The sequence below is a fragment of the Trichoplusia ni genome, chromosome 6 (genome assembly GCF_003590095.1).
Source record: "Trichoplusia ni isolate ovarian cell line Hi5 chromosome 6, tn1, whole genome shotgun sequence".
NCBI lineage: Eukaryota > Metazoa > Arthropoda > Insecta > Lepidoptera > Noctuidae > Trichoplusia > Trichoplusia ni.
In genome coordinates this window covers 4163288-4191040 of record NC_039483.1, presented here as the reverse complement: position 1 = coordinate 4191040, position 27753 = coordinate 4163288, and the positions used below count along the sequence as shown (strand labels likewise).

The following is a 27753-nucleotide window of genomic DNA, read 5'->3' as shown; positions in this document are numbered from 1 at the left end:
TATACTGTAAAACTACGTTTTCGTTACGTTATATGGAGTCAATACGGGCAATCAATACTAAAAATGGTCTATTAGTAGACAATGTTTAAATTGACGACGAATGGGCCACCATCCACGCATACGAGACTTCGTCGCAAATTCAGCAACATTGGTCCGTCGACGTGTGTAAGGCAGACCTTTGACCAACAGTGAGACAGGGTAAAAGCTATCGAGGTATTGACGAGCTTTCATACAAAAATAAAACAGCAGGTACTTCGTCAAAAGCATTATTTATTCATGTTCAAAAAATAAATAATAACCAAAACATTATGTAGGACATAAATAAATCACAGACAAAACTAATAGTTCGATACAGCTTTTGTTAAAAGTGTCTTGATAACTTACTGTAAGATTATAGATGTATCTCAAAATACTGTATTTAAAATATATCATTTAATGTTACAAATCAATCCTTACAATGTTGCCACAGAATAAAAAAATAGTTTAGTGGCAAAAATCAGTTTGATACATAAATAAATTAATCGATTATATTTAAAGTGTGACAAAAAATTTGTACTAGCAAACATACTACCAACAACTAAGAATTGACCTAGAATGCTCTGATGTATATTTAACAAGCTAATTACAATTACAACAGCTTTGTACGCGTTCCAGTAGGATTTTATAAAAGCAGTATTTCTCGTAACTACGTACTTTATCTACATCCTAAAACATCGAATTAATGGTTAGACGGATACAATTTTAGATGAGACGAGAAATTCCTGCGTGTTGCGATACATTGCCCACGATGATGTTACATTTTTTAGCCTACGACGCAATAAGAGGGATGTTATAAGTGTGACGTGTCTGTCTGTACACCATAGCTTCCGAACGGATTAAGCGATTTCAATTTAGTTTGTCCTGTATTGAAGGTGAATTATGTGCGAGTGCTCTTAGACATGTTTAATAAAAATCATGTCGAGCCATAAAAAAATCGTGGAAGTGACCGTCGGGGGTGTTTCAATTTCATCTTGTGATACAGAGCTGCGGCTGCGGGCTCTGTAGTGTATTATAACACGCACGAAATTTTTCACCTTGTCTAATAACTTTTTAATTTACACTGTCCCTATATTATCAGGTATTTTTAAGCTGTAAGCGATGTCTTAATATCGATTTTGCTATATTATTGTTATAATATTTATTCCTTTGAATATAAAGCTGATATAAAATCCTACGAGCTACTCTCTAACACAACGCATGACCAAACACACAAAGCCACGCGACGCCCTAACCTTAACGTTTAATTCTTGTTATTCTGTTGCATTATATGGCAACACCATAACCTGTTTTTGGTGTTGCCAGTTATTTTTCGAGTTTCTATTGCGCGGCGAGGTAGCGAGCTTTATTCAATACGTATAATGTCAATATTAAAAACAGAATGTATTAAATTAAAGAGAAACCTTGGCCACGTACAACATTAAACTTAACTAATTTATTATAAACATTACACTAAATGGAATTACTCAAAATACTATTTTATTCTCACTTTTTTTTGTAATTGTAACTAATAAATTTGCGACAGTTTACGTAATATTCTTAAATTTGTCATTTCGAATGATGATATAAGGGAATATTTTGAAATTTTAATATGGATATTACGAAAAAACATTTTTTTTTTGTATATGTGTCCTAATACTAATAGTTTCTTCGTGCAATTAATAATTTTTCATATTCAACATCAATGGAACTAGTACGTCAAATTTATTTATAAACATCGGAAATAGAATAGGTAGACATCAATTATTGCATTAACATTTCTACGAAAATAGAACTAAAACTAATTTTATGACTACGTTACAAACGGTCGAAATATATTAATAACATTTGTCTAATAATTGGTGCATATCTATAACTATAATAAAAACTAGTGAATGCGATTTAATTTCATAATACACTGGCAGTTATTTGCATTTCGTATAGATTATATAAGCACTTCATGAAAGTATATATAGTTCTTAAAATATTCAAAAAATATACTAAAATGGTAGAATAAATAGTTTTAATTGTGAACAGAGATTAAATGGACTAGACAGGGTAAAGAAATAGATGAGTTTTAGGTCTGAACTTTCTGGCATGGTCCGATGAGTAATTAGTAATTACTACAGGTGTTTAATGAATAAATCAGTTGCAAAGATTGCTATTTATGTATTCAAGCTCCAGTTGGCTGTATGATCACACTGTGAGCTAATCTTAATTTTAACGACTTTCTCACTAAGGACTTGAATCCATCAAAGTTACATGCACAAAGACACCCAATGTCAGAAGAAGTATTCGTGGATAACACAAATGTTTGTCCTCCTTTTTGGTATGATGAACATTCACGCCTGACGCCTGCATGTTAAAATGAATGCACGGATAACCGAGTTATGGTCACCACGCCTTACTCCTGTCTTAACAGAGTTTAATTATTTATTTTTACTTTATAGCAATAATGATTGTTAAGTGCCATCCCAACCATGCAAGATCGTACAGACTATAACTGCTCTTTTTTGCTTATGGCATGCTTATGCACCGCTAATTGTATTATTGTAGTGGCTACACTATTATTGACAGACAATATAATTTTAATAATACTTGTACAATAACATTTTTGGGAATAAGGCTTTCGAAGCTTTGCGGTTAATTTGGTATCAACAAGCATCACTTTTTATCTATGAATTTTCGTATTTTATATAAAAAGGACGCAAATACTTTTCGTTCTACCCGCAATTTTAGTCTTGACATGCAACAATTACAATTTTCCCCGGAGAATTTACTATGTTCTTAAATCAAGCCAAGCTATTGTGGAAATGAGAAAGCGCTTTACTCTGAGTATAGCTCTGTCCCGCTTCCACAAAAGCATCATCCGTACTGTTGTTCCATTCATCCGTATTGTTGAACTGTAATTCTTTTTTCTTTGTCAATCTTTCCCATATTATCTTTCATGTATCGTTTCTTTTCAACAGTTCCCAGTACAATCTAACATCAATATATTTCTATGGAAGCCACGATCATTATAGACGGTATATACACATAAATATGATTAATATAATACTGTGTTATAATTAGACGAGTTATCCTAAACAAACGTAAGCTATGGTTACATATTTGGTACAACATTTTAATGTTTGGACTTGTTACCAACTGTTATCACGAAGTCTTTCTGAAAGGTGTAAATTTATTGCCGTCTCTTTTTCTACCATCATTCATTTTTTTATATTAGCATGTTTTATATTTCTATCTCGCTCTTAATTTAAAGTCCCAAAGACTTAACAAGTTACATCACATCATTAAAATAGTTTTCTTTCGTTATCAAGTAATGAACGTTGGTAACAATTCCATTTCACATAGAAGCTTCTTTATATAATCATGTAGGTACTAAATTGGTGGGTATTTAATGTCTTTCTTTAAAATTTGGAATAAACATTTCTAATGTAAATGGTGGTGCTAGTAAATTGAAGAAATAATACTTTCTTTTCGAGATACGGTTTAACATGCATCGCTTGCAATGTACTAACAATTTTATTCTAAATGCATACAACACTATATGTACTACGCAATGTATTCTGATTGAATTTAATGTTTCTACCGAATTCTATATGAGGCCTTAATCGTATTACTATAATTAAATGTTAGGAATGTCAATTTTTATAAAAGTAGAGAAACAGCGCAATTATTTTTTCATGTAGCAAAAACCCTGTCCTAAACCAAAAGGACTTAGTTGTTTACTACAAAAAAGAAATACCCATAAAGTTGGGGAAATTTTGTTTTTTGGCAACATTGTACACTACTGCAGTTAATAATTCAGTGTTGCCAATCAAAGTAATATTTTATTTTACACTACAGAAAAAAAATCTTTATCCAACATATGTGTAAAAAAATCAAGTTTAATTAAGATATATAAGTTATAACAAATTCTGTAAATCTGTCCAGGGTTTATGTCACATAATTATATAAACATCAATTCGCATTCAATATAAAGTTAGCAGAAACGTTCGTCTAAAAACTATCAGCTATAAACCGTCAAAATATCTAATCAGTACAATACAGCTTTAGAACAGACATCTCATCCTAGAATTTGAGCTATTTTAGTATAAATATAGACTATATATAGATCTATAAGTAACATCGAAAGCTTTAATAGCATATAATTCCACCAATTCCTGATAAGAAAGCGTCTTAGAATTTAAATAACTACTATTTTGTTGGCTTTCATATTTCGGCATAAAATCACAGTGAAATTAAATTATACAAAAAAATTGACTTTGCCCAGTATTATATCATAATATTAGCGTTATTCAAGGTATATTAAACAAATTACATTATATTCGTCTCAAGCGTATATGCAAAAATAGACAGTTTTTTTTTGTTTTTAAAGCAATCTAATTAGTATGAATATGACACAAAAATAAAGTAAAGCATTCTTTATCAGGTATTGATTGAATATGAATTACAATTCTATAAAAAACGTTAATAAATTAAATTGTAGCTGATAGTTCATAGTTAATAAGTGCTCGAAAATACCAACATTATTAAAAAGCTGTTCGATTAATACGTATAAAAAGGTCATGGATAAACAGCGGCGAAATATATTCGATTGTCTTGATAATTGTTAGAAAATATCCTTGTGTGATTGGAGATTTAAGGTGTATTTCTGTGGATGGCGGCCGACACTACGGCGATAGACTGTTAACTGTGCTATCACGTATCAACAACTGCGATAATATTATTTTCATAAGTATAGCGGTAAATGCACGCGCCTGTGGCAGGACACGGCGTCATAGTTACCATTCTCTGTCGTTTATCGTATCGGCCACAACCCACGGAAACGTACATTTAGGAAGATTCTTAAATAGGGACAAACACAGAGGTAGATTAACAATAATTGCCCTAATATCATTCCCTAATACTAAAGGATCGAACCTTTATAACCCTGCAAACTATTCGTATATATCATTATACATTGTAAACTAACTCCAATTAGTTTACCAATACTGTAAGGTTTGAAAACTCGTAATACGTTCTATAAATCCAACTGTACAATGCAGACTAAGTCTACGCCATAAATATACAAAATTGTGCACACAAAAAGAGATATCAATAAATTAATTAAAAAATAAAATTATATCACTGGGTATGCGGCTTTCTTGGGTAAATGAACAGAAGTATTTTCACCTGGCAACTCTAGCTTGTTGGCAACACTGGTATTAGAGTGCGACCAGCCGAGTGTTGCATCCGCGCCATTTCTCTTGCAACTTTCTGTGTTCTTCGTACTGCTGTTCTGTTACTTGCTTCACTGCTGGCGCGCCCTGAGAATAAACATTTTTTTTATGATGTTAATGTTTTTATTATTGTTACTCTACAGGTACCCTGAAGATTTTTATATTCAATCTTTTTATAACTGAATATCCATTTACTTCCACAAACTTCAAAGTACTTCGTATATTTCGACACTCAGACATGGCCAATGAATGTTAAAATGGGCAATAAACATTCATTCCGATTATGGAAAACTCAGAATTATAAACGTTTTGACAGTTTGTAAAAGTGAGAATTTCGTAGCTGACAATCTTGATAACATACAGCATACTTTTTATGAAACTGCGTCAAGGCAGGGTATAGTATTGAAGCTATAACCGAAATCTATGCGGGAGAAGCCGCGAGCAACAGCTAGTACACAAACATAAGAAAGTCAAAGCTAACCTTAATCTTTCTCGGATCTAAATTAGCGCCCAAATTCTGCACGCCCTTAGCCAACTTCGTGAGCGGTGACAGCACCATATCTTTAGTGGAACTCGAGACTGGACTGGCGAGGTTCTTGAACTGCCTGATAGCTGACTCGCTGTGCGACTGAGCAATGTTCAGAGTGATCTCGTGCTGAGAGTTTGAACGGACGTGGAAATTGACCCCTTCAGACTGACAATCATCAAAATGTAGTTCATTTGAACTGTGCGATAGCTTCTGAGCCAGCATCAAGGAATTTGGAGGAGCTGGTTTCGGAAAAGCACTGTCCACATGTATCTCAGGAGTTTTAGACGCGTCTATATTAAACGGGTTTATCTTATTCACGTTGCTTGGCGTCTTCGACGCTTGTTTATCAATATTAGTCACTATTTCCGAGGGAATAAAGACTTGCGGATCGTTCGGCTCGATCTTGGAGGAGTATAACGGGTTCTGTATGAGTTCGCAGTCGTTCTCAGTTTCGCTCTTCTGTCCGGGCTTGCCGATGTAGTGTTGTGTGTTCTCGAAGTTGTCTAAGGTCGGTTCGAAGATATTCGTTCTGTTTTCGTCGTCTGACGAGTAGTCCGAGCTCATGCCGTCGGAGAGGCTGCCCTTCTTCTTGTTGTCCTTGTTCTGTCCGAGGGTGAATATCTTCTTGGTCCGGGAGGCGCTCTGGTCGAATTTCAACTGTAAGCTGGGGCGGGCGCGCGCGTTTAGCGAGTGACTCAGTTTGTTCAACTTGCTAAATTGCTCCGACATGTTCGTCAGGGCTTTTGATCCTGGAATTTAGATGGGTTATCTCAATAAACAATGTACCTCTTGTTGATCATATGAAAGGATTTCGCTAATACGTATGAAAAGTAAGAACCAATAGAACTTACCTAGCCTTGCACAGGCTTCTAAATCTATTTATTGTTCTATTAGTAGATGTAATTCGTTCGCTACGAATTCTTACTAAATACTATCTGACAATTAATAAATTACGCAAAATACATGAGAATACTGTTGCAGATATCATTGTATCGTTGTTAACTAACGGTCTGTTGGGCGGAGTGCGACAGCCAGTCGCTGGCGGTGGCCACGACGTGCCTGTGCATGTGCATGGCGGGGCGCGACACGATGCGCACCAGCTGGTCGCGGACCGCCGCCGCGCCCGACACGCGCGGCCCGTCTGGGAGCGGGGCGGGAGGGTGGGTAAGCTAGCTGTGTGTACGTTAGTGTAGAGGGGGGGTGAGGTGTCAAGCTGGCGGCTGTTTGCAAGGGACGAGGAGAGATTAGGAAAGGGAAGGGTGTATGACTATATGGTGTAGTTAAAGTTACTGCATTCCTAGTTGCAGTAAAAGGTGACGAGGGGAGGAGGCATGATTGGGTTGGAAAGGATAGATTATGGCGGTAGTTTGCATTTCCTTATGGTCCCAGGTTGGGAGGTGAAGCTTTCCGCTGGTTTTAGCCCCCTCCGCCGATAGCTTTGTTTCTTGTTTCCAGGAATAAAGGTTATATAAGATAATTCTTCAGCGCAAATCTCAGCAGTCTTATATCCTCGTTCATAATTAGATACCACTAGCCGAGTGATGTGTTAAAGATAGGACATGCAAAAAAATTAAATACTAGACGAAATATAACTACTAGTGAACTCTTATTATTATATAAACTTACCAACACTCCTGATGTCAGCTACGAGTTGAGTCTCACTGACGTTTCTAGTCAAAGTCGGTAGCTTCGACAAATCGAGATACAGGGATGAACGGGTACTGCTCTGACCAGGGTGTACCTATACACAAACATGATTTATAAAAACAAATAAATTATTTAAAGCCATAAACCGCGATAAGTTGACTTAAGTACAAAAGTACCGGCAAAAGAAGAAAAAAGAAGCAAGAAGAAGAAGAAACTGTCATTGTACCATCACGAAAATAGAAAAATGGCTTTATAAAGCTGACTTAGAAAATATTAAATAGAAAATAAATGATAGTACCTTAGATTTCCTCTTCTCCAACTTGACTCCATCGTGGAACGGTATGGGCGGTAGTTTAGCGACGTCGCGAGCTACCATCAGCGATTCGCAGATCGAGTGCAAAGATTCTGTGAATGTGAAGAATTTAATTATAACTTAATTTTTACCCTCTCCTAGAATATAATTCAGCAAACTGGCTAATATTAAACCATCCTGGGTGTTAGATAGGTGGTGATAGATCAGCAGAGCTGAAGACCAACCAACATTGTCAGAATAAGACAGAGAAAGACGGAAGTTACCTTACGCGTAAGTTCATTCAATTTGAGCATTTTATTTTGAACTGCAAGACAGACAATGTATAGAACAATATGAACTCACCAATCATTTCATCCTTCGTGTTGATGACCACAGCCATATTATTGAAGAACCGCAGCGAGGTAGACCGGAACATATGGAAGTAGCCCGCCTCGCCGCCGCTCGTGTAGTTGATGCGGATGCAGTAGATAGGCTCCGAACCACTCTTGCGGCCTACACTGAAAATCTGAACAAGAAATTTAGTGAGAGGCTTGCTTAAATGTTGGTGAATATGATAAATTTGTTAGCCGTCTGCTAAAAGGCATGTTAAACGTCGTGATTGGTTAAGTTTTGTGTTAACTGGTCACAGACATGAGTTGTTGCTTTGGCAATAGGTAAATTGATCAGTTTCCTGATATTATATTTTTGCAATCAGACGAAAGTACTTCTTACTTACACGATTCACAGTAAACAATAAAATGTACATGTGTAAATAAGTCTTGCTTGTGTCGACAAGCGAAGCATATTTTCTAGAGCCGTCTGTCTGTTTGTCTGTGTGTCTGTCTGTTCGTCCGTTAGTCTGTATGTACTCACAGTAGTAACGTTAGCGTCGAAGGGCCCGAGCTCGATGGCAGTGACGTCAGCCAGAGGCACGCGCTGCACGCCCAGCAAGCGGTCCGACGTCTCGTCGTAGTCCGCCACGTAGTAGGCCTCGCTTGTCAGTACTAGCACGCTGTCCATTTCCGATTCCTGAGGGTCGCCAGTACTGATGACAAATAAATCGTTTAGTATATCATAAAAGTAAGCTGCATTCAGACTACACGCGCTTGTTTTGCGTTCAGCCTGCAGATATGTTGATTGGACTTCGATAAATACAATTTTAGGTCCGATAATTTCGTAGTTAGTTGGATATGTGTGTTAAAGTGTTACATGAACACACACAACCTCATGAAAAAAGTCCGTCGGGGATAATTCTTAAAGGGCTTTGGGGCTAAACCCCATCTGATTATACATACATACTTATATATGGCGTTTATCTGAACATTTGAAGTAAGGACAAAAATAATTTGATATCCACTCGGTACAAGCCTTAAGACACGTTAAGTAAGAATAACTCACTTAGGATCAGCATCTATCAGTCCCCAAGATCCTAGCACTGGTTCCGTATCAACGAGAAGCTTCTTACAGTCATCTATCAAGGACTTGACGTGCTGCGCCATAGCCGCCGTGTCTGGTTCGGCTGTATCCTGTCAACATATATACTATTAGTATGGTGACATCAAATATTTGAACAGTTTTCAAGTGTAGAGGCAGTAGCGAATACATTTGAATGAAAACAAGCGAAAAATCAAATTGCGGTTATAAATTTTTTGTTAGTTCGCTTAACAAATAGTAGAAAATAATTGGTACTATCGGAAAAACCGTAAGCCAGTGGGATGGGGAAAAAAATGCGCAAAAGAATTAACTAATACGTAATCTATATAACGAGTATTAAGGAAAAAGGGGTTTAGAGCATCTTAAAGCATAAAGGGGTTTAAATATACATCTAAAAGTTTAAAAATTTATCAAAGAAAAGGAATGGAGAAACGCAAAATCAGGACTAAATCTGCTAAAAATGGCATAATTTACAAAAAAAAAAAACTCAAAAACAGAATAAAAATAAACCGGCAGTCAACAAGCTAGCCATGCACGCACATTAAAGCTGATAACCTTGACGGACGTGCAACGCGCGCCGTCGGGCACGATCAGCTGGTCGGGGATGGAGCGCGACTCGCCTGTCATCACGTCGATGGCTACCTGCCTGAGGGCGTCCTTGAAGGTGGACAGGTAGTACCTGGAACAAGGTCGGGAAGGATATGCAAGGAGGATATCAATGAACAAAATTGTACGATCAATTAAGTAACTATATTGTCTAATAACGAAGGGGTACTGCCAATATTTTGTAGTAGTGTATAGTTTTTTTTTAACTTCAGTTGTTTTGTGTTCCGAATTATACCAAACATTGTCAACATCGTATTTATTGGGGTCCAGCATTGCCCATATAATCGTCGAACAGTTTGATGCACGACCCTGCCGCCCCGTCGTCTCGATATTAAGGACTCCTTCCGATAAACAAGCGTGAGTAATCAATTATGAAACCGCTTTGCATAAGTTATTATAATAATTGATATCTCTTCTCTTGCCACATTAATGAGCCACGAAAAGTGCATCGGTGGTATTCGTTTGTTTCTTTGTAGATCCTGGCTTACAGGAGTTGAAATGACGAGCATGTGTGGTGAGCTTGTCCCATTAATTTCCCATTAATTCACATTAGTAATATTGTAGTTGTGGAAACCTGTCAGCGCACTAAAAACCACATGCAGAACAGCGCTCTCTCTTCTAAGCTTCAAGAGCTTCAATATTTGTCATTTTAGTATAAAGAACCAAACATTTATCAACCTTTTCATATCACAGTCGAATCTACTGGATTATTCAGTGTACTGAGAATTTAATTAGAATAGTACTAAATATAAAAGGGCAGGCTAGTGCTACTCTTCAAAACGGAAGTATTGCTAATTCTGATAATTAGTCTTTAACAGCAGAACAGGGTGTTAAGGTGACGTCATATTATTGCAGAAGTATACGAAAAAAAATAAGACTTTAGTATACAAAATATAAAAGTAAAGCATCAGTTTAAGATAGAGGTGCCACATACGGAGAGGAGGTCAAAAAAGCAGAACGACTTGTTAGTAAGGTTCAAATTCTAAAAGCTATCGACTCCACATATTGGCTCCAATTTTTACCTAAAGTTGCCACAACCATTTGAGATTCGGCAAAGCTTACTACAAAAAAAAATCGCCTATGAAAGGAAAAAAGTATGGTACAATTTTATACTCCAATAAGCAAATAATATCAGCCAAATATTTTTGAGGTTAAGATCAGTATGTTACCAGTCAAACTTTGTTCCAAATGTTTGATCCAATATTGGTCACAAAATTTCGTGCTATATGTCAAGTGGAGAAAAGACATTGGGCCAAGGTACTATGTGTGCCAATATACAGAGCCAAGCTAATAAAAAACTGACCTCCCCATTCCGTAAGCGATCTCGGCGCCAACCAATTCACTGGTTAATGTATGTCCAAAGTAACTTGGCATCATTTCAAGTTTCGCTTGTTCACTGTCCATATTTTGCAACAACATCTTTGAGGCAGTTTTAAAATTGCACCAAATACTATCGAATGTTTCTATAGTCGCCATATTGACTTGCTGTCCGAGTAAAATGTCTATCGCGCATTGGGTTATCTTGTCATTAAAATTACAGATGATGAATCTGGAAAAAGGTTGTCGTTTTGTTACCTGTAAAAGGGAGGATGTAGTTTTTGAAGTTAATGTTACCTGTTTGCGGATGCGACGCCATCTTTCATTAGTCCCGTGAACTTTCTCTCGCCAGTTCTTGTGTAATCACCCTGTAGGCAAGGAGATATTGATTAACATCAACCATTCAAAAACGTTGTAATGCATGCTAAGTAGGCGTTGTTAGTCTTGTCTCTTTGACTTGAGTTGCTCATAAGAGGTATCCAGTAAATGAAAGAAGAAGAAAGATAGAGACTAAAGAATCTAACATTTTCAGCATATTACTTAACCGAAGCGAGTCGAAGTGCAAGTTTAAATTCAAAACTGACATTCATCGGATCATCTAAATAAGCCTCTAAATAAGTTTCGTACTTACCTTTAGCGCCTTAGTGCCAGCATACTGCCGTGATATGACGTCCCCGTTATCAGCCCACATGGTGAGGAAAGCCTGCCGTAAGGAGATCGGCAGCCCGCAGCCAGGAGTGCCCAGCCCGAGCCGGCAAAGTTGCAGCTCTAGCACGTACTTGGCTATTGCCGTCTGTGTTATAATAAAGTTAGTTAAATGATCTGGTTTCTATGGTTTTGAATAGTACTGAATTGGTGGCTGAGGTTCGTATAGTTATTTTCACAAAACCATCCGACTCTCAATAGGCCTAATTGGAGCATACGAGCAGAAAAGGGAGCCCACCACCAGTAGCCAATAACCAGTTGCACAAAACTGTCAAGATGATACTTTCTAGGAATCAAAGCAGAAAGTATAGCCTGGTCAAAATTCGAATGTCACATACAAAAAAAATAGCCATTCATACAAAATATTTAACTGGTGGAATACAAGACTACAGGCAGATAACTGTATGAAAGGTAACTTTAAAAACGAAAAAAGGTTAAGAAACAATTCTTACTAGCTAAATAAAAATTAAAGACTCCATCAAGTTCGTTATTCATAAACAATCATGTTATAAAAGTCTTTACATACCTGCACCACATTAGTCCTATCGAGACAATCGATACAGTTGACCCTGAAGACGCCGTTCTGAGTGCATATCAGACCTCTGTCATCCCGCCAACAGAACCGCATCTCACCAATCACGTCCGCCAGCGCGTTGATCAATATACTCACGTTTTCATAGTGCATGCCGCGGCTGGGGAGGTAAATTACTAATTTATTCTAGTGTTATTTAAAAGGGTTGTTACTTCGGAAGTTTACTCTATGAGATCGGACATTACCATTACGCCACCTTTCTCATTTTAGAAAATTGCGGTATATAGAGTGCCAAAAAAGATGCAAATTGTTTTCCTTGGATTCTTAAAGCGAGAAAGGCATAATCGAATATCGAATTAATTGTTATAGTTACGCACGTACCGAGGAATCTATTAATTGCAGTAAATTTAAGACATTTCACCAAATTAAACAATAAAAATACATTAAAAAAATAAATCCATAGCGCGCGAAAATTTGCTCAAGCGAGGTATTTATTTGAACCGAACTAGTAATTTGAAGAAAAAGGTCAGAAAAAAAACCTACTTAAACGGCATCAATTAATAAATGAAAATGATGGATGAACAAGATTTTAAATTTATAGACAAAAACCTAAAGCATACATACATTAAAAACTCACCAATACTCATGAAAATCGAACGTAGCATATATAATATCTGGACTATTGTACTTCAGGACATGGTTGCCGTAAGCCTCCCATATGATACGCTCACGACCCTGCTGGTCGACCAGGTTCACGATGCAGACTTGCTTGTATGTTTTGAGCTCTTCAGTGAAATGCTTGGCGAAGGCGGTTTGTGAGTCGTCTTCCGCTAAACATAGCATAAGTATTTATTGTTACCTAAAGAATCAGGGCACCTACCACTTAACATATTTAACCAAAGTAAAATACTGTTAACAACTAGCAAGAATATTGGTCATAAGTTACAATGAGATAGATCAAACCAGATTTGGGTCATTTATGCTGGTGTTATATTTATTAAAAATATTCGTCATTAATTAGGTCGGAAAAAGCTTTTAAATTACTTACTTCGGTCTAGACGCGGCGGGGGTCGGAATTTGTACTCCGGTTGACTCCAAAATATAGGTACTGAGCCGCGTACCTATAGAGAAGGATTTAAATTAAAATCAAATTAACTTAAATACTTTCGCAGATGTCTTTCGTAATCATTCTAGTCTCTGAGACGTTAAGGTTTCCCAGAAAGAATACGTTTTGACAATGGCTTTGACATAGTTTGATATTTACTTGGTTAACAGTCTTCCTGCGTTACTATAAAACTGTCACGGTGAAAATACTTATAAGTATATTGCATTGCAGAGATTGCCACCTTTACATGTCTGTGATTAAACAAAGGGTCCATTTATATGTCAGTAAATTAAAACTTAGCTGTCACCATAATACGGTAAATTGAACAACGATTTAGTGAAATAATACCGTTACGTTTGCAAAAACTAACAGACCGTGAATACTACGTGAACGAATAAAATAACGGTATAAAGAATGCTGAGTATAGTAATTCGTTACCAAAAATATTCGACTTTACAATAGGACAAATGAAATGTGGTTTACTGTGGCTACTCAATGGCTACTCATACCAGCTCAGATGGTGTACTACCACGACTACCACACTGCGTAACTGTTTGGATTGTGACAAGTATACTAAGTATAATACACGCTGTGTACATTTTATTTGACCCGATGGAAGTCCTCATGGAATTCCTTCGCCTTGGGGAAGGCGAAAGGGTGCGCCGAACTCTTACTGGCTAAAAACACCGGAATGTTATTCCGTTCCCTTCAGCCGGGAGCCAAACGGGAACGAATTCGCAGACTACCGCGAAAAATGCATAACCACTCTTGGAGGTACCGGGTATCGATCCTGGCACCTCTCGCACGCTAAGCGAGAGCTCTACCATTTGAGCTACGTCTAAAATCTGTCAAAAATGTTTACCTGAACGAACGAAGCTCGATGGATGCTGTCCGAGCATATGATGGAGACTATTTGCTCGGTCTCCACGTAGTTCGCGACCTTCCCGCCTGGTTCTATACCACGACGATTGTACCTAGAAGGAAAGTGTATTTAAAGCATTGATTTTATTGAGAGCTCTGGTTCCAGAATAAAACTAGTACGTAGGTCTTTTGATGAATGTTATCGCATATGGCGTTGTTTAGTACGAGTAATGAAGAATCCACGAAGATTTACTAGATGATAGGCTTTTTTTTGTTGTGGCCGAGGAATCCTCATGGACACCTGCCCTCTCGGGAGAGAGAACGAGTAATGTCAGACTCTTACTGACTACACCTAACCGCCGTGGGACATCAGCCGCGTTGGTACCTGCACGTGCAATTACATGGTATTGTACGGCCGTTGAGTAGGGCCGGCGGCTCGCTTTCGCGTTTGTTTTTGGAGACCGACGTGTAAAGAGCGTCGGCCTCCTCGCCTCATACTGGGGTCACACTCGTCACAACCGAAATGCAACCCCCGTCGATTGGATGAAAGCCTGTCTGATTTTTCTTTGATCATATTGGATCGTTCCTCATTAGTATAATTAGCTCAAATACGATTTGAGAGCACTCATTTGTTTTGCGACCGTGGATTTTCGAGTAATTTAATTCCCCTTGAACTTGACTTTGCAAGGATCTGCTAATACGCGAAAATTAATCGATATTTTCATAATCAGTTGGTATTATTGACTTTGCTTGTTATACATCTATCAGCATAATACATCCACCTAATCCTTGTTTTGCCAGCACTACCTTCCTTATTTATATCATAATCTATATTATCTTTTACATCGAAAACCATGTTATCTAGAGTAAACTACATTTAACTGACTCTTCATTTAACATCGCTAATGTGTTGATAAAATATTTTGTTCTTATCTAATATTATACTCAATTTATCCGACGAGAAAATTTTAATGTCTCTCTATCTCTGACAAATGATTAATAAAATTTGGTTTTGGAAAAACTGGATTCCCGAAAGCCTTCTTAAGTTCTTCGGCCCGGCAAAAATGTATAACAAGTAAAAAATGGGCGTATCCTTCCAATTACATAACAATACTTTCAATTCACTGATGTGGTTTCGTTCCGCTTTCATTTTACAACGAAATGAATGGTTTTTATAACTTTCTTCATAAAAAATATAATTACAGTCTTCAATTAACAATGTATGTTCTGATGAGGAAATAAATAGTCTAAAATAATTTCTCGTTACTTTAAAATACATGGATAAATTGCTTTATTTGTAGCGATGAATACGTCCCCGGATTCCCGGAAAAGAATCACGGCGGTTTCATTCTAGCAAGATATCCAACGAGAAAAAGAGTATATTACAAAAACAACTAACATTACGCCCTATTTTCGATTTCCAATCGATCATAAATCATAGCAGACCTTTTAAGCGAAAATCACTTTTATCTGAATAAATTAAGATTCAAATTCGCATATCTTGAACAACACCATGCTACTACGATCATAATAATTACTCACGTGCCATATAACTCATAGTGTAACACGAAAACTAATTTAACTCATTACCGCGGTGTTTTGTAGAGCAAGCCGCATCAATTAAATAATTAGCGTTACATAATACACGCAATTTTCACATCGTGTGACGTTCTCCTATGTTGTGGTAAGATAAACAGTTTTATCTAGATTCACTCTCTATTGTTAATCAGAGCCTCAAGTTAGTGTACATTTTATTTCATAAAAAGTTTAATTTCATTATATAAAGTGTAATTCTTGATATATTTAGTTTTTATTATTTATTTATAATTATTAAATACAGCAAATATAAAACTTATGTTAATACATTGGTCCACAAAACTGAAAATAGATAGTATTCCATTGAAAACTGGGGACATTTGTCGGGTTCGACTTATTAAGTTTTGAGGAAAACACGGGTAGCGCTGATTGATTGACTGGTTCAAAGTCACATAAATGTCCAGGTATTGCTTTTTTTCAGAGTACTCTTCTTGCATCTTATTAACTTTCGTGAGGCTAATCATATAATGATACATAAATATTTATCACATAATTATTTATTTACTCGACTCGCAACCCCGGCGCCCCGTCAGCTCACGATTTAAGGGTGCCGGTTGATTCCGAAACTAGACGGGAGATCTCGATAAATACGCGTAAATAAACCTTTATTAAAAACAACATTAGTATAGGGGATACTAATGTTGTTTTTAATTTCCTTTATTACTTAACGAAATAAAGAAGACAAAATCCAAGTCTATCTTACCTAGTCCCAGCCTGATATCTAGACCGTCTAGATATGACGCCTAGTGTGAAGGTCTCGTCACAGGAACTGGCGTTGTTCAGCGACTCAGTGTTGAGGGGGTTGCTGTCTGCCGGCTCCACCGCTATCTGAGAGAGGTGCACGTAGCCCTGGATGATGGGCAGGATCCATTGGTCGCTGTCCGGACTCTGTGTAGGTATGAGGGGTAATTTTTTATGAGTTTTAGATTGTTCACGTCAAAGAGCGGCAACCACTGACATTTCCTATGATTTTGGTGCTACAAGTAAATATTAATTAATTCAGAATAATGCTAGATGTGTGTGAAATAAAATTTACAGCTTCTGAAGAAAGTATTTAAGAATTTTTTCAAACATTCTTTTCCTATGTGATTTCCTACATATCGTTATTAACATTTATTCCAGTTGAACTACTATTAAAAATATGAAATTCGGATCGATACGCAACAGATTAATTCAATTAAATTATTTAAATTTATATATTAGTAGTGTATTATAATTTATGCATTAATGAAAAATTATCTTTGCAGAGGTGTTGTGTCACCTGTAAGCATATTAATATCATTCCAAGAGCGAAATAAACTTACACCAAGCGCAATAATATCCTTAAGCATATGTTTGTTCCAGAAGAATCTGTCATCAACATGCTTCCACCACTTCGTGATGTCCACAACCGGTTTCCCTGTCCCAGCTTCCGACTCCAAGATCTTCTCAATCTCATACTGCCTTTGTAAGGAGTTGGTAATGTCCAGCGTTCTTGAGTAATAGAAACTCTCGGAGTCGTCAAATATCTTGTGTAATTCGTCGGTCAGACGTTTCTCAAAACGCTCGGCTATTTTCGGATCTCGTTGCTTTTTGACTGTTTGTTTTACCTGTGTGGAAAAATTTAAATTTAATTTTTGGTTGAATTATTGTTGTGTTAGTACGCGAGGTATTTAAAAAGTTATAATTCAAATTAGATTACTGTTACTTTTGTAATATCAAATTACAAGGCAATGCAACCAGGATCATCCACCCTTTACGGTTGCTTAAGTGCTTTTACTACGGGATAAGAAAGAGCGTAACTAACTCTCAAATCAATCTGTCTTTTGCGTTTAAAATACCTTAGTAGGGAAACCTAAATTGGCAGTATGACGAGGAAGGAAACATTTTGTTTATAACATAATTGGCTGTGTGATTTACTCTTATTATTAATGTAAACTTTAACCACCGCCAGTTGGAGATACTTTTACAAGCACCATGATTTAATATGGTATGCCACTCATGGTATTTTATGGCGACTCAAATCGTCGCAATACAGAGACTTGATTTCTTCTCCATGAGAGCAAAATCCTTTTTTAATGAGAACCTATGAATTTGTTACAAGCAAGTGGAGATATTGTAAGCTCAACATATAAGATAAAATATCATCAAAATAATGTTCAAACTGAGTTATATTATAAAAAGTACCTATCATTTAAAAAAAACACACTGTGGTCTTGATAACTAGATATTGTATTGTAATGGATTAAAACAATTCACATCAAATCGTGAACATAAAATTAACAAAACATTTTAAATTTATACTAAAGTACTGTCAATCACCCTTTCAATATTATAATTTACATATTGTACAGCAGATAAAGTCATATTATGTATAACTAACATTTCCTGCGCATGACTCAGACACTGAGAACACTTTACTGTATAGAAGATATAAATCATTGCAAATTTGAACCTTATATCAATGTAATAAAGGATGTGAGACTTGCCTACATTTATAAAACCTAAAATATTCAGTTGTTTTATTTGATGAAGAATGATTTACCGCAATTTAAACCTTATGTCAAGGCAACAGAAGATTTATAAACATCAATAATTGTACTAAAGCATTCAGGATTCATTGTAATTTAAATCTTATGTGTACATAGTATAAGTATAAAATTAGTTGTAATAAAAACATTGTATGCTATTATGTGGAAGGAAATACGTTTGTTATATTTTATTGATCTACTAAATCAGTGTTACAAACTGTATGGTAAATTGACAATAATAGAGTACATATTTAAATAGGTTTTTTTAAATTATATTGAAATATTTATTTTTGATTTGTTTAGTGTTAAGTTAGTAACTTCACAAAATAGGCTCTGAGAAAAAAAACAAATGTTTGAATTTCCAACTCTATCGTTTCCATCCAACAGAACATAACAAAACATTGTCATTTATAGTACATTTCTTATTGGTATTTGATAGCATTTTCCTTACTATGCAGGATAAAACTCTCAGTATTTATTAAAAAATATTTTGTTTCATCAAAAAATTTTCAGAGTAATCTTAGGTTTGTCTTATCAATTGTTTTTATGTAGATATGAACAAAAAATTGATTACATATTATTCACCAACATATTTTCCTTATTAACGAGTAACACTATATTCCATTCCTTTTCATGTTACTAAAGTAATATATTAATTATTAAGCATTTGTTAATGCTTGTCACAAGGTACTGAAATTCCTTTATTATAACTACAATGAAAGATTATGTAAACTCAGAAGAATTTTAGGCATTTAAGGAGGATGAATTGACATCTAAACTGGCATAGCCAATGCCTACGGATACCATAGTCTTGCTATGTCCTGTTATGTAATATAGTATTGTGTATGTACCTGAGTAGCAGCTTGCTGTGTCGTTGTCTTGATCGTATTACTGACATTCTTCACAGCACCAACAGTTTTATTCAAGAAAGCTGAATTCTCAAACAGTCTAGCCCCCATCTTCTTGTTCAATGATTTGTTGGAACTCGACACAGAGTTCAGGGACCCGTGCTTCGTGCAAGGACTCAAGTCCACCTCCTGGTTCGCCTGCCCCATGTTCAAAAAGCATATTGACTTGATTTTGTAGATTGTGTGGTGAAAATATATTGTGCCCACTGGTGCACTCTCTTTTATAATCATTAGTCGAGGCTCGAATATATTGGAGTGCTCGACTTTGCCTATTATACCATCAGTTATCCCTAAGCACTCGATATCCTCAATATCCGACAGATCCCATGCTAAAACAAAGAATTTACACCAAGTTTTATATGATAATTTAATCAATTATAATTACAGTTATTAAGTTAGAATACTAATTTTATTGTCTTAATATGATTAATCTTCAATTTTATTACAAGGAAATCTAGGTCAAATAATAAATGCAGTTGCCAAAAAATTTAAAAGATTTTTATTATTCACCTGATCGAACAGAAAATGCCCCTGTAATTCTGTTCCACCATAAACTTGATTCATTTCTGACGAATATGTAATACAATTCTGATCGAAATAATTCCATTTTGTCTTGATTTATTACACGTTCACTATGTTTCGATTTAATTTCATCGTGTTTATTATTGTTGTATTTTGCACTGATTTGACATTTCTTGAAAGGGGAAGGGGCAGAATATTTATTTTAGAAAGTTGGCAGCGTCGTAGATTGGTACGGTTCGATCCACCAATGAATTTTGGCATAGCCACAGATTTAATAAAATATATTTTCGTGATAATTTATTTTTTTGACCATTAAATAATTAAAACAAAATGATTTACAAAAAAATGTATTACTTTGAGTAATAATTTAATTAATTAACCACATAAAAAGTGCAAGCATGGAGGCAGAACGGAAGAAGCCTTTGCCGCCGTTTGACAATAATATGTAGTGGTTATGTTGGTATCAATGTCAAATGTTCAAACTTCCGGTTTGAGAAAACGCTGCATTTTGTTGAGTTTTTAGCTTTACTTGCAATAATTACACTGTTTCTACTACAAAATGGATTGGCAATTAACATGTCGGGTGTGTTTAGAAACCGGTGACATGGTTTCTCTCTTTGATTGGGACGAAAATAACGAACAACTTGGCGACAAGTACACCTACTGTTGCGGCGTGGAGGTATGTAAAAATTACCACATCAAAATGGTTGCGATGGCCACCCTATTTGATTTTTTACTACAATAATGTTGCTATATTGGTTTATTTGTTGCAAAATTAAGATTTTTTGCTGACATCCCAGAACTTAAAAATATGATGATATTAATTTGTAAGCAAATAATGGAAAAGTCGAAATGATGTTTTATATTTTAGGTGTCCAAAAATGATAGTTTACCGACGCTAATATGTCTGAATTGCGTGGATAAGCTTACTTACGCCTATCTATTCAAGCAGCAGTGTCTTACATCTAACGATACGTTGAAAGAATGTTTGGAAGAGTTCAAGAAGAGTTCGGAAACTGTGTCTGCGGGGCATTCATCAAAAGGTTAGAATATCAATCGAGCACAATTAAAATATCTTTATATAAATTCCCGCCTAAACATCTAAACGTGACAGGCGTAGCTTGTGTTACAAATTATAAACATTGAATGAGTCACTGAGTACAAAATTTTCGTTCTAGTTGGCAAAGAGACAGAAACTATAACTATAAAGCAGGAGAATGGGTTGTTGCTGCAGTATGAGTTGCCTGTGGAACATGACCCTCAGGGTCAATGGACCCGCACTCTTGTCAAGACTCCTAGCAGTGCCGTAGTGACTAAAGCTCCTGGACCAAGAAAAAGAGGCCGGCCTAGGAAGTATCCTAATGAACAAGGACAGATAGGTAAGGATTATGTAACATTGTGATACCCAATCTCCAATATATATATCCAAAGTGGACCCATTACTACTATTATAAAGGCGAAAGTTTGTAAGTATGGATGTATGGATGTTTGTTACTCTTTCACGTAAAAACTACTGAATGCATTTGAATGAAACTTTACCACAATATAGCTTATACATCAGAATAACACATAGGCTAAAATTTTTGAGGTTTCTAATGTGAGGTCGTAAAACACATTTTTTGCGCTTACATTGCAAACGCTGACTGAATCCTACAAGATAGATAGAAGGCAGGTATAAATTATAACTTATATCTTCTAACCATGCGAAGAAGTCGCGGGCAACAGCTAGTTATTCACTAAAGCTGTTACATGACTAATAACATGAGAAACATAATTCCCACAAGACTACAATTTTTAGTATCGTTCATATTAGCCGAACTAACTAAAAGACAATATTCAAGATAATACTTGGAAATACATTAAAATTGAGAATTTCATTACTTTAAATACTGCTCTAAAGCTACAGTCTATTCCTAAATTAGCTTAATCTATCCCCTGCTGAGCTATTCTTATATGTTCTAACTTGAATATCTATATATATAAAAATGAAATGCTGTTCGTTAGTCTCACTAAAACTCGAAAACGGCTGAACCGATTTGGCTTTTTTTGGTCTTGAACTATTCGTTGAAGTCCAGGGAAGGTTTAAACGGTGAGATAAAACGAAAAAAATGCAGAAAAGACCAAAAAAATAACAAATTTTAATTTATTAAGGTAAAGGCACCATATTCCGGTATTGTAGAAGAGAACAGTGTTATTACTTCTGTCTGCAAGATACATTATTTAATCAATAATTTAGCTGTTTTTTTAATTATTTATGTACACACACAAATAGTCTTACAAATGATGGCTTTAGTATGTGTAGGTTTTCAAATAATCGCTCAGTTTAAAGCTACCAGCTACTTGAATGCATGTTTCATACTAAATTTGCTAAATAGTGTTTTAGTTGATAGTTTTATATTGTGTGAGTTTTTGTTTAGTTTAAAATATCATAAGGTTTATATTTTTTTATCGAAAACACTTATCTCTTGAGTATTTCTTCACGCATTGAGGAGAAAATTAAGTTTTTAAATACCGAGCATTTTTAAACATTAAGACTGATTTAAAATCCAAAGACAATAAAGAGATTTGCCTTTCTCCTTTCCTTAATATTTTTTTCACTCAGAATTAGGAACCAAATGCATTGGAATTAGAATTTTTAAATCGGAATAAGGTGCCTCAGACTTCTTTGCATTTTTCACTATTTAACATTTTTTATCTTTTTTACAGTCAGTCTGTGAGTATATTTCAAATTAAGATAAATAACACGTCTAATAAAAAAATCCAATTCTACGGAAAGGTATATTAAATACTCAGTTTATGTTTTTTTTTAAGTTATAATGAAAACACCGCGGAAATAGGTGCCTTTACCTTACTTTCCTGTCAAACATTTGACATATTTTGATGTCTGTCATAGTTTGAAAAGTAAATTAAAAGAAGTCTTTATTGTTTTACTAGCTGTTACCCGCGACTTCGTCCGCGTGGTTAGAAAATATAATGTAGGTTTTTTTTTAATCGGATTAGTTTTTCTGCGTTTCTGCCCTTAGTTGTAAAATATTTCATTTCTGATCTGCTCCTATTAATCATAGATTGATGGTAGATATATATCCTATTGCCTTCCTCAGTTAATGGGCTAACACTGAAATATTTTTTCATACCGCTCAGTAGTTTCTGAGATTAGGGCGTTCAAGCCTGACAAACTCTTCAGCTTTATAATATAAGTCGGTATATGTAGGTTATGTGCATATAGGAAAAATTAAACTTAAGGTATATTTTTTTAATAATATCATAGAGAGGTAAAATTTGTGTGTCTGTGACATTGTGGGGGGTAATCTCAACATAATATGCTGAACCGATTTTGGAAATTCTTTTACTAAATAGAAAGCCATGTTACTTTTCTGCACATCTGGCAAGTCCAAGTGACTTTCAGTGTTAGCCCATTAACTGAGGAAGGCAATAGGATATATATCTACCATCAATCTATGATTAATAGGAGCAGATCAGAAATGAAATATTTTACAACTAAGGGCAGAAACGCAGAAAAACTAATCCGATTAAAAAAAAACCTACATTATATTTTCTAACCACGCGGACGAAGTCGCGGGTAACAGCTAGTTAACAATATAATGTTTTTACTGCATGAGTATTCAATAATTTATTTCCAGTAATAAATCAAGGATTCTATGCCAATTTTCATATTAACATTAATTTTCTAATTTATAGCTTATTAATATAAATACCATTGTTTTGTTTTGCAGAACTGTCTCCCTATCAGCGCAAGAAACCAAAGAGTCAGGAGAAGGAGCCGGAAGCCCTAACAACATTACTTGCCACCGGCTCTTTGGATTTAAAGCAAGAGCCAGAGGATGCTGAGGATGAGGCGTTTGGTCATGATGGTGAGGAGATAATGTCTTCATTATAGTTAGTGTTGTGTTAAAGGTAGTTCAAATATTTAAGTGTGATAGTGGTGATTTGTGGTTTAGTGACCCTTAATTATATTTGCTAAACTTTATTTGTTGTAAATTTTGAAATGACAATGACTGTATTGATTTCTTCCTAGGATATGGAAACCCAGATGACGATCCTGATTTTGAACCAGCTGGTGAAGATCCTGAATCAGAACCAGAAAGCAAAGAAACTGTAAGAAACAATTATTTTATCATCAAATAACTGAAAATCTTTACATACTAAAATTTTTACATACTAACAATCAAGGCGCATCAATGTTTAGCAGAAAACTAACATCTAATTTAAAGCTATCTTATCCTATTTGGAGATATACAAACATAAAATACTTACTCCTATATTTTTTTCATGGCACCAGCAGGCACCTCCACCACGCAAACGCGGCAGGCCTCGCAAAACGCCTCTGATACCTAAGAAACAGCCAAAGTCAGAGGATGGTGAGGACATGCTGCTCAAGGAGACCATCCTGGCCTTCTCCGAGCCAATCCCTGAGCACATCCTAAACCCTAAGCCTAAGAAGAAGTACCAGACTAAGAAGAAATATATCTATGAGAAGACGTGAGTAGAAAAAGAGTAATTTGCTTGAATTATTGTCATTTTAAAGAACATCAGCTTAGTTCAATCTGTATGCATTTCCACTAACTGACTACAGCATTTGACATGAGGTTCATTACACAAATAACTAATAGTTTTGTACATGCGATGTTATGGTTAGGAATTCAAAACTGTGTTCAAGTTAATTGCAGATATCTATTTGAAATATGAATTTTAGTAACCTCTTTGATGCGCTCGCAGTTCATGGCAGACAATAAATTAAAACTTGAATTATGAACCAAATTTCCCTTTTGCTAATTCAAGTTCTATGTATCTTTGCACCTACAGGCACACTTGTGAAACATGCGGCGCTTCCTTTACCTCCAATGCGTCCTTACAGGCTCACATCCGACGTCATTTAGGAATCAAACCATTTGTCTGCAGGTATGTACAACTAATATTTTAGCTAGAAAATACTGTAGCAAACTTAGTGGCAGAAAATTAATAAAGAATACCATGATAGTAGAAAAAAACACAAGTGTGATTAAGAGGTTAAAATTTTGAATGTATAGTGGTTTCTTATGAAGAAAAATATATTTTGAATACATGACGAATAAAACACCTTTTCCTATCCTTTGTTTACAAGTCTCTGATGTAATGTAATGGTTATCTTATAGAAATTATTAACTCAAGACTAACTAAAGTAAATATAGCTTATAAGATGTTAAAAATTGTCTTATCTATTTATAATGTTAATCAAACAACTTCACCTTAGTGTTTTCTGCGAGATATGGGTGCCGGTGGGGTCTTGTAATTGGATTCAAATATAAGGATTTATGTATTTCTAATTCACAACGTGAATTTGCAGTGCAATGAATCAACGTTAATTGCTTTCCTTAAAGACTCATTTAGACGATGCGAGAATTATCATATCGAATTGCAAAGTGCAATATGTTGTATATGTTTAATGTCAGTCACTCTACTCAAACTAGTGAAATTTCTACAATCCTTGATCAATAAATAACGCTCATATGTATGGAGATGACATTTCCTTTCAACAAGTCTCGTGAATTCGGCTTTGTGATCGTTTTCTATTGACTTTAGCGAGTGTAGAAATATCACTTGGTAGGGGGTCAGAGATATGCGCGTCTTTGCAATTCATGCATCATCTAAATAATGTTTAAAACGTGATATAAGAACACCTGCGCCCATTTTCTGTCGGTTTCTTTACACGCTGTGTCTGGTAATACGTTAGAAATATTAAGCCATTGAAGAACGCACCCGCACCCGCGTCTCGTTTATTATTTATTTTTGTTTTATATGTTTATGTTCTCATTTTATTTCTATATATTTTTTATGATTCACAATAAAAGCTCCTTATTTGTTTCCTTTTAAATTAAACGCCTTGCTAATTTAGAATGAAAACTCCTCCTTCAACCTTATAAGTTTTATCTGATAAGATTACAATTCCCTTTATACAAGACGAATAATATGGAATAACTATTCTTATAAGATTCTAAATTGAAAGGTAGTAGTGCTACTTACAAAAATCAATGTCTATTACTAGTAACTCGATGCTTAATGTTTATCATTTTTATTTATATTTTTTCACTCCGTAATAAACATTATTTTTTTCTATTTTATTTGTGATGCGCGGTACGATCATATTTGTATAATACGTAATGTATCGTTGCTGCTAATTTGCAGCGTTTGCGGGTACGCGTGCGTTCTGAACATGGAGTTGCGTCGCCACATGATGCGGCACACGGGCGTGCGGCCCTACAAGTGCCGCGTCTGTGACCGCCGCTTCGGGGACTTCGGCAGTCGCCAGAAGCATGAGAGGCAAGTTTCGGGGCTTCTGAGATAGGTTTGAGACTGTTTTATACCCTTGGTGACTTAAAACTACTAAAATAGTAAGTACCACTTGGTGATTGTTGTTGGATTAAATGTTAAAGTTGCTTGAACAACTGACATGATTAATTGTTGGCAGCTTATGGTAACTTTGGTTTAGGGTTGCCAAGATTTCCACAACAGTAATTACATTAGAAATTAAATTGCCTAATAAAACAGTCTCAAAACGAAGTCCCTTGAACAAATAGTTTATTTTTACGGATACAGCGTGTGCGGACACTTTCAGTCGTATACACTTGCGTTGCTCGACGACCTTCATATTCGGACTTCGACTGCAGAAAACAGAAGGTGAAGTTAGTAGTAGAAGTTTAATTGGGGCATGATAGTAATTCATTGAGTATCTAAAAAAAATCCTAAATGGATTGCCGCGATATAGACTAAGTAGATTGACCAACATTATCATGCCTCAACACATTTCTGCTTTCGAAGAAACGCTACAAACCTCTATAAAACCGCATCATATTAGCGTGTGCGGCTTCGCAAGCGTCATGAGAGAAGCGCTCAAACGTCACATGCAGCGTCACACCGGCGAGCGACCGTACAAGTGCAGGATCTGCGACCGACGATTCGGAGACTACGGTACTCGGCAGAAGCATGAAAGGTAAGCGATTGTAGGCTTTATTGTCTAGGTGAGAAGTTACAGGTGATGTGGCGAATGGAGTCAAGTAGACATCGTGTTGATTATGGTAAATATGGTTGGGTTATTTTAGCTGTTCCACTGCGGAGTGGAGTTTAGAATGTGGCCGTCCAAGACAGGTAAGTTTATACTTATTATCCTTTGATTCCAAAAAAATACATAGAGATATGACCTCTTGGATCCTAATTACATATTAATTAAGAACAAAATAACACAATTAAAAATTTTGTCGGATTTCAATATCTATTTTTTTCTTTTTAAAGAACGACTCCCGCGTCTAAAATCTAAAGGCTGATAAATTATTTCGTGACTACTAACGTTCCATTACCATTATCCAGTTCCATACCAAGTACAAAATTACTAATGTTCCATTCTTTAAACAGGTTACACATGGGCGTTCGTCCATACCAGTGCTCTTTGTGTGGCAAGTCGTTCACGTACTCCTACGTGCTCGCTAACCACATGCTGACACACACAGGAGAAAAGAAATACTCGTGAGTATACCAGAAACACTAGTACTTACATAAAATGATGTGATAATTACATGGCATGATAAGTAAAAATGTCCAGTGTTAAAAAAAGTTTACAGAACCTGGACTCATGTTTTTCTAATCATACATGTTTTATTTTTTGTGTAAACTAATTATCATTCTGAAAGTATGTATATATAAAATGTATTGTTTGTTGGGGGTAGCTTTGTGCTCTCTTACCTGAAAAGGCGAGCCGATGCAAGAAGTACACCTTATATAAATAATTATATAATCTTTGTATTTGTATCTCCAGATGCGGTCCTTGCAACAAGAAGTTCACGAAAGCCCACCACTTGAAGTACCACAACAAGGTGCACCACAAGGAGCTGTACCTGCAGCAGCAGCTGGAGCTGGAGGCCAAGAAGATGCGCCAGCAGATCAACGTCACCGGGCTC

General features: G+C 35.8%; 2 protein-coding genes across 3 annotated transcripts in view; one reads left to right on the top strand and one right to left on the bottom strand.

The window, feature by feature from the left end:
* Positions 1-250: 250 nt before the first annotated feature.
* LOC113494878 (phosphatidylinositide phosphatase SAC2-like) lies at positions 251-20024 on the bottom strand. Of its 2 annotated transcripts, none has more exons than XM_026873389.1 (18): positions 19793-20024; positions 19226-19611; positions 17169-17453; positions 16568-16752; positions 14270-14381; positions 13351-13423; positions 12940-13132; positions 12297-12462; positions 11697-11858; positions 11363-11433; positions 9683-9821; positions 9107-9234; positions 8582-8753; positions 8072-8234; positions 7715-7821; positions 7396-7510; positions 5722-6518; positions 251-5327 (listed from the first exon to the last, which is right to left on the bottom strand). In XM_026873389.1, the coding sequence occupies exons 1-18, from the start codon at positions 19887-19889 to the stop codon at positions 5226-5228; spliced, it is 3453 nt and encodes a 1150-aa protein (XP_026729190.1). In that variant the 5' UTR covers positions 19890-20024; the 3' UTR covers positions 251-5225. The 2 variants fall into 2 exon arrangements, with proteins under 2 accessions (XP_026729190.1, XP_026729191.1); XM_026873390.1 differs by having other exon boundaries at positions 9698-9821.
* A 187-nt stretch (positions 20025-20211) lies between these two features.
* The window catches only part of LOC113495095 (zinc finger protein 490-like), an 11832-nt gene continuing 4290 nt past the window's right edge, over positions 20212-27753 (top strand). Inside the window, exons 1-10 of the mRNA XM_026873691.1 lie at positions 20212-20483; positions 20676-20847; positions 20983-21183; positions 23539-23676; positions 23841-23920; positions 24108-24304; positions 24629-24724; positions 25988-26122; positions 27212-27322; positions 27612-27749. Of these exons, the coding sequence (XP_026729492.1) occupies positions 20364-20483; positions 20676-20847; positions 20983-21183; positions 23539-23676; positions 23841-23920; positions 24108-24304; positions 24629-24724; positions 25988-26122; positions 27212-27322; positions 27612-27749 (1388 nt within the window). The 5' untranslated portion in view covers positions 20212-20363. The remainder of the gene's footprint in view (positions 20484-20675; positions 20848-20982; positions 21184-23538; positions 23677-23840; positions 23921-24107; positions 24305-24628; positions 24725-25987; positions 26123-27211; positions 27323-27611; positions 27750-27753) is intronic.

What these genes read in the sequence shown, in the direction of transcription:
- LOC113494878 (XM_026873389.1), bottom strand. Translation starts at nt 19,889, where the DNA reads ATGGAATTATTTCGATCAGAATTGTATTACATATTCGTCAGAAATGAA. An exon ending in AGATATCAGGCTGGGACTAG is followed by an intron (nt 14,382 to 16,567) that starts GTAAGATAGACT and finishes CTTTCCTTCTAG; the next exon opens with GTACAATCGTCGTGGTATAG. An exon ending in TCAAGGTTATCAGCTTTAAT is followed by an intron (nt 9,235 to 9,682) that starts GTGCGTGCATGG and finishes ATATGTTGACAG; the next exon opens with GATACAGCCGAACCAGACAC.